Below are 7,059 nucleotides of genomic sequence, written 5' to 3' on the forward strand. Positions count from 1 at the left end.
CCACCACAGATAACAAAACCGAGCTATATATCGCCGACCTATCCTTTGACAAGGTGCAAGAGTGTGATGCTCATGGCCGAGCTGCGTAGGACCGGTCAGTCCTGGTTGACCGGCCGCGAGGCATGCTGGCCTTTCCCCATTCTACCTTCATTCTTGGTTATATGAAGCTGGGCCATCTCAGCTGACGGGTTGGTGGCATGCCGACCTTCGCCTCGTCCTGAGTCTATCCCGAGCTGCCTTAGCTCGGTCACCTCAAATCACTGCGCGTCCAGCCGAATGCCTTCCCAATCATAGCTCGGTCAGGCCTCAATCCATGCCTAGTCGACCAATCCCTTCGGATGTACACGACAGGTCGGGGGCCGCGCCAACTAAGAACACAACTCGGCACCGTGAGATTTTGACCAACCTGCGTTACCGTAGCTCGGCCGTACAGTCCAGTCCAAATCTCCCCTCTCAATTGCCCCTTAATCCCATCCGAGCTAATCGTGATTGGGGTTACCACCATGGCCGAGCTAACGATCCTTTAGTTGCGCTAGTACCAAGCCAAGCGTGATCGGCTTCGAAGCCGTTACCGAGCCATCCCATTTGGTCGATCAGTGCTTCAGCAGTCTTGTCAAAGGTCGCACAACCGTACTGACAGTCGTCCTTTCGATGCCACATGGCTTCATCCCATTGGCCCCGCGCAACCCGAAAGCTATTTTTTCATGGGCGAAATTCAAACGGCGCAGCCGTTTGGTTTTTTTTCCCCTTTTTATGCACAAACGAAGGGTCATTTGCACCATCACTATTTACTTTCTTTCCAAGCAAAACCCTAGCCCCCAAGCTTTCCAATCATTCCCTCCAAGCCTCCATCTCCACATTCATCCATTCTCGCTCCTGTAGAAGTCGTACTCAAGCTCGTGAGGCCTACTTTGCTTCGCATCTGCTTTTGGTAAGTTTTTCCATCCTTCATTCGTACTTTCATACTCAAGTTCTTTGAGTTCTTCATTTTTTTGCCACTGTTCTTCATGTTCTTCGCTTGGGGGTGTTGGGATCACAACAGTCCCCCTCCCCTTTAGACCAAAGATGATATACCCTAGAAAAACTGGAACTGTAGGAATGAATGGGGCCTTCGAGCCCCTAGTTCTCCTTAGCTCGAATGAATGGGCCTTGAATTTAGGATGAACTGGATGAACACTGGACAGAACCGAGCTAGATATTAATTAGATCCGCAAATCAGACTTAACCGAGCTAAAACTTGTTCGAGGTCTCTACTTGGGGCCTTGACCGAGCTAAATATTCAATGACATCCGTTTATACGACTGAACCGAGCTAAATCTTGTTCGAGTTCTCTTCTTAGGCCTTGACCAAGCTGAAAATAGGGAGACAGAATCGAACTAGGAAGGCCAAATCGGCCAAGTTATCTAGCCGAGATAGGGTCGAACTGGTCAAACACCCAAAAACCCTTTACCAAGCTAAAAAATCCACATTGAAGCCATGCAATTTATGTCGTGCTAACCCTTGGACTTGTTTCTTAACAATGCAGAACAAACTAGGACCGACCAGGCCAGTCCAGCACTATCACTGGTGGAGCTCAAAGTCCGAGCAAATACACCAAAATTTTTCACTGAGATACAAATTAAATCACCAAATAAAACTGAGATAAATGGGGAAGTACCGATTTATGGTGAGCTCTCCCATTGCTCTAGCCTAGTTTCGTAGGGAGTACAACATTCCAGACGATGTCATTTTAGAGCTGGCCAAGAAGGGAGATACCCCTTGGGGCGACCTAGACCGGTGCCCCTTCACGGTCGTGTCGATAGTCAAAGGAGGACTTCACTTCCCAGTCCAACCCTTGATCTGCGAATTTTTGAGGCAGACAAGGCTTTGTCCAACCCAAGTGTCGAACAACACATACAAGATAATAAACGGCGTCATCCCGCCAAGGAGCGTAAATCTCCCAAATTGCTCGGCTTCGAACCGACCTAAAACTACAAGGCGCCGTGCAAAAGCGGGGTCACTGACTTTCTACGTGCACCATCCCCAGAACCAAATCCAAATCTTCCACCGATCAGACTTGTTCCTCTCACCACCGAGCAAGAAATGGCAAAAATCCGGGCAATCAAGTCCATAATCACCAGTGAGGAAAGTGAGTCCCAGCCACCGAAGGCAACCAGGGAAACATCTTCCACTCCTGCCGGGCAAAAGGAGGGGGCTGTGCTGGCTCTTGCTAGCGAACAACCAACTGGTCGGTCGAAGAAAAGACCGAGGAAAGACCAAACAGAGCAGCACCTTCTTGATGAAGACTTCGCCGAACATGCCTCCACCGAGCTGGGGGACTAGACCGAGCAACAACTAACCGGGCCATCCAAGAGTCCAACCTCCCCCCCGGTCTGGGCGCCCAAGATCAAGTACAAGGGCCGGGCAGTCTCCGCTACCGATTCAGTATATGCGGACAAGGATTTTTCCCTTGGCTTCAACATGACCAAGGGGCTAATCCTTCATGCCGACATGAAGAAGCATGATGAGCTGTCCGACCTGAAGGTGCTTCGCTCGGCAGCTAAGTCGATTGTGTTGGTAAGTCCTCCACTCCTTTCTTTAAGTTTTTGCTCGGTTTTTTGCTCGGTTTCCTTAATGCTGACAATCTTTCACTTGTTTGCAGGCCGCGCAAAAGAACTATCTCGCCCATGAGTGCATGATCGCCGTGCGGCAGAGCCTGCGCGATGCCATTACTGAGAATAAAGCCAAAACGGCCGAGGTAGCCAAGCTAAAGGCCGCGCAGGAGGCGATTGAGGCCGAGCGAGATGCCCTAAGCCAAAAGGTGGACTGGGCTGAAGAGGACAAACAACGGGCCGTGAAGTCGATGAAGGCTCGGTATCTCGCCGAGCTGAGAAAACTGCGCGACGCCCATAAAGAGGAGAAGGATAAGGCGGTTGAGGATGCCGAAAACCGGGGATACGAGCAAGGCGAGAGGACCTATGAACGGCAGGTTCAGGCGACCAAGGACATCTTTTTCCAATGCGGTTGGAAGGCTGCCGTGGAAAAAGTTGGCCTTGGTCAAGACGCTGAAATGTTCTTGAATCCTCTTGCGGCCTATATCCCGGTCTACATGCAGGCGTACGCTAATGCCGCTCAAAATTGGCTCATTGAAGAGGCAAAGAAAGCGGCCGAGGAAGAAGCCGCCGCCGCGCAACAAACCCAGCAAACTTCTCCCGAAGCATCTCAAGATGTCGAAGGTCAAGTGGCTAATCAAGAGGTCGTCGCGGTGGAAGGTGCTGACAACGAGGCCGTGGATAGGTTGTCCGAGCAAACGGTTGAGGTCGCCGAGCAGATGGTTGACCTTGAGCTAGATTGATGTGCATTTCCTTTGCTTTGTTTTTGTTTCTTTTCTTTCCTTTTTTGAATGTAACCGGGCTAGGCCCCCACATTGTGTAATGCAATTTCTTTGATCAATGAAATTTGAACTTTTGCTCATTTATCTTCTATTTCTGTGCGGTTGATACGTGCAAAATTTCTTCATTCAAACTTTAATGAATCACAACTGGTAGGTCGACTTTTCCGCGCAAAACACGGCGCTAAAATCAGAATTGCTTCGACTTAAATGTTCGCGAATCGTTACTAGCAGCTCGGCTCTTTGAGTTTTCGAAAGAACCCGGCCATTTGCGTTTGGCCGAGCAAAATCAGCTAGGCCTTAAATTGGGAAAAACGCGAACATTTAGAGTAAAGCGAGCATAAATCAGCTCAGCCCGAACATTTCATTCTGGCCGAGCGAAGCCAGCTCAGCCTGTATATTGGGCAAAACACCAATATTTCACCATGACCGAGCAAAATCAGCTCGGCCCTTGAGTTGGATAAAACGCCAACGTTTCTTTTGGCCGAGCAAAATCAGCTCGGCTCTTATCAGTTGGACAAAACACCAACATATCGTTTGACCGAGCAAAGTCAGCTCGGCCTGTGGATTGGTCAAAACGCCAATATTTCATTTAGGTTGGTCATGACGCCAACTGTTTGTGCGGTCTGCTTCTATACCGGCGAGAGAAAATCAGCCTGGTGCCGTTCAGGTCAAATTCCTTGCCCCTGGCATCCGTAGTGGCCTAGTATCCTTACGGTGTCAGTGTACAGAAAGATGTAATACAAAACAACAAGAGGGCTATTTTTCATTACAAAAACCAAAGCTATCCTTACATCAAATGCCAAAAAGCTAAAGGTCAAGAAAGCTAAGCAATACAAGCAATTACATCTTAAAAGTAAAAGATCTTAAGGTTGGCTGCATTCCACGGTCTGGGGATAGCTTTGCCATCTAAATCTTCCAGATGGTATGCCCCTTTACCAGCAAGACCAGTCACCTTGTATGGTCCTTTCCAATTTGCAACGAGCTTACCTTCGCTAGGGACCATCGTGTTGCCCAGCACTTTTCTTAAGATCCAGTCCCTGATCTTGAACAGCCTGGGGTGCGCAGCCTTGTTATATTTCTTGGAGAGTTCTTGCTGATAGGCCGCTATGTGGATTAGTGTCCGCTCCCTTCTTTCCTCGGCAAGGTCTAGCTCCAATGCCACTGCTTCATTGTTCAAATCTGGCTGGAAGCTTTCAAACCGGATGGTTGGCATGCCAATTTCCAGCGGGATAACAGCTTCCATGCCATAGGCCAAGGCAAACGGAGTCTCTCCGGTCGACCATCTCGGCGTAGTGCAGTACGCCCAGAGTACATTAGGGAGTTCTTCAGCCCACTTCTCCTTGGTCTTCTCAAGCCGCTTCTTCTGCCCGTCCAGGATGGTCTTGTTTGAGGCCTCTGCTTGACCACTTGACTAAGGATAGGCCGGCGTTGAATTGTAGAATTCGATCTTCAGCTCTTCGCAAAATCCACGAAAGAGTTTCCCATCGAATTGAGTGCCGTTATCCGAGACGAGGGCCTTGGGTATACCGAAGCGAGTGATAACATTTTGCTAGACAAACTTCTTCGCATCCTTTTCCTTTATGGTCGCCAATGGCTCGGCCTCAACCCACTTGGTGAAGTAGTCAGTGGCGGCGATGAAGAATTTGTGATTCCGCGGAGCTGCTGGGAGTGGCCCCACTATATCCAATCCCCAGAGTGCGAACGGCCAAGGACTTGTAAGGGGGAGCAATTCTCTCGCTGGCTGGTGGATTTGGTGAGCGAATTTCTGACACTTTTCACACCGGCGAACATATTTCTGCGCGTCCGCCTGCATGTATGGCCACCAGTAACCTTGAGAATTCGCTCGGTAAGCCAAAGACCTGCCCCTAGTATGGCTACCGCAGATGCCTTCATGGATCTCATAGAGGAAGGCTTCCACCTTGGCGGGGTGGACACACTTCAGATACGGCCCAGTAAAAGACTTCTTATACAAGGCTCCGGACGGGGAGAGCCAAAACCGCTCTAACTTGGCCCGGATCTTGTTAGCCGCCTTCTTTTCTCTTGGTAAAACTCTATCTTTCAGGAAGGCGATGATGGGGTCCATCCAGGAAGGACCCAAGTCGGTGCAGAGTGCCTCGGTTGCTTCTGGTTCCTCAATGCTTGGCCGAGGTAAAAATTCTATCATCAAGGGGTTAAGAAAAGCTGTCTGAGTAGAAGCAAGTCCGGCCAGTTCATCAGCCATGTTGTTTTCTTCACGGTTGATTTGTTCCATTCTTATTGCGGCGAACTTCTTGATTTCTACGCGTACCAGCGCCTGATATTTGGCCATTATTTCATCCCTTGCCTCATACTCCCCTGAGACCTGATTGACCACCAGCTTGGAGTCACTGAATACCATAAGGGCTGACGCTTTCATTCTCAATGCGCTTCTTAGTCCAGCGATGAGGGCTTCATACTCCGCCTCGTTATTGGACACTGAGAAGCCGAGCGTAATTGCCTGCTCGATAATCAGCCCATCCGGTGAAGTCAGTACGATGCCCAGCCCGGCCCCATGTCTGTTGGATGCCCCATCGACAAAGAGCTTCCACATCTCGCCAATAAACAGCTTCTAACAATCAGAGGGGTTCTGGGAGCTTCTCAATTCCAAGTCTCTGATCGGTTCATTCTGGTCTCTTTCCTTGTCTTGGTTGAGTCCGTCTTCAAAGAAGTCACCCGGCTCCTCTAGTTCGGTCGCTCTTCGCCCTTCTCCCACTTGTGAGCCAACACTTGTCTCTATTGCCAGAACCATGGGCCGCGCTAAATCCGCTCCAGCCAAATCAGCCGGGCAAACTGGATGCGTTCCAGGGGCGAATTCCACCACAAAGTCTGCAAGAGCTTGAGCCTTGATTGCGGTGCGTGGGTGGAACTTGAAATCGTACTGCCATAATTCCACGGCGCATTTCAAAATTCTTCCGGTGAAGTCTGCCTTTTCAAAAAGCACCTTAAGTGGAAACTCGGTTAACACAACTATTGTATGGGCATGAAAATAGTGCGCCAGTTTTCTTGATGCCATCATCAGGGCCAGCGCTAATTTTTCCAGCGGAAGATATCTCGTCTCGGCCGGGAGCAAAATCTTACTTACATAGAAGATGGGCAAGTGCTGGATGCCTTCAGCGCAGACTAGGACGGCGTTCACAGCATGTCGAGAGACTGCTAAGTAGAGATACAACTCTTCGCCCGGCTGAGGTGTGACTAAGATAAGGGCTGAGGAAAGATATATTTTTAAGTCTGCCAGTGCACGGTCACATTCGTCATCCCAGGAGAACTTGGCCTTCAAAGTTTTAAAGAAGGGCCTGCAACGATCTGAAGACTGGCTGATAAATCTGTTCAGCGCGGCTGCCATCCCAGCAAGATGTTGCACGTCCTTCGTGGAGTTTGGGCGCTCCAGCTCTTGTATAGCCTTGATCTGTGATGGGTCGGCTTCAATCCCTTGGCTTGTGACCAAAAACCCCAAAAACTTCCCGATGCCGACTCCGAAGGCGCACTTGGAAGCATTCAAACGAAGTTTGTGGTGCTTAAGTATGGCAAACATTTCTGCTAGGTCGGCGAGGTGTTGAAGCTGCTCCTTACTCTTTACCACCATATCGTTGATGTAGGCCTCCATTGTTCGGTCCAAAAGAGGAGCGAACATCTTTGTCACCATCCTCTGAAAAGTTGCCCCGGTGTTC

General features: G+C 49.8%; 2 protein-coding genes across 2 annotated transcripts; both read right to left on the reverse strand.

Moving 5' to 3' along the window:
• Positions 1-4,220: 4,220 nt before the first annotated feature.
• On the reverse strand, positions 4,221-4,616 carry LOC145800402 (uncharacterized). Its single transcript, XM_082890071.1, has one exon. It carries the CDS (start codon positions 4,614-4,616, stop codon positions 4,221-4,223), a length of 396 nt encoding a protein of 131 aa, XP_082746197.1.
• A 306-nt stretch (positions 4,617-4,922) lies between these two features.
• On the reverse strand, positions 4,923-5,942 carry LOC145800403 (uncharacterized). Its single transcript, XM_082890072.1, has one exon. It carries the CDS (start codon positions 5,940-5,942, stop codon positions 4,923-4,925), a length of 1,020 nt encoding a protein of 339 aa, XP_082746198.1.
• Between the last annotated feature and the right edge of the window lie 1,117 nt (positions 5,943-7,059).

This window comes from Camellia sinensis, chromosome 10, assembly GCF_055761805.1.
Source record: "Camellia sinensis isolate YWXY chromosome 10, ASM5576180v1, whole genome shotgun sequence".
Classification (NCBI taxonomy): Eukaryota; Viridiplantae; Streptophyta; class Magnoliopsida; order Ericales; family Theaceae; genus Camellia; species Camellia sinensis.

What these genes read in the sequence shown, in the direction of transcription:
- LOC145800402 (XM_082890071.1), bottom strand. Translation starts at nt 4,616, where the DNA reads ATGGAAGCTGTTATCCCGCTGGAAATTGGCATGCCAACCATCCGGTTT.
- LOC145800403 (XM_082890072.1), bottom strand. Translation starts at nt 5,942, where the DNA reads ATGTGGAAGCTCTTTGTCGATGGGGCATCCAACAGACATGGGGCCGGG.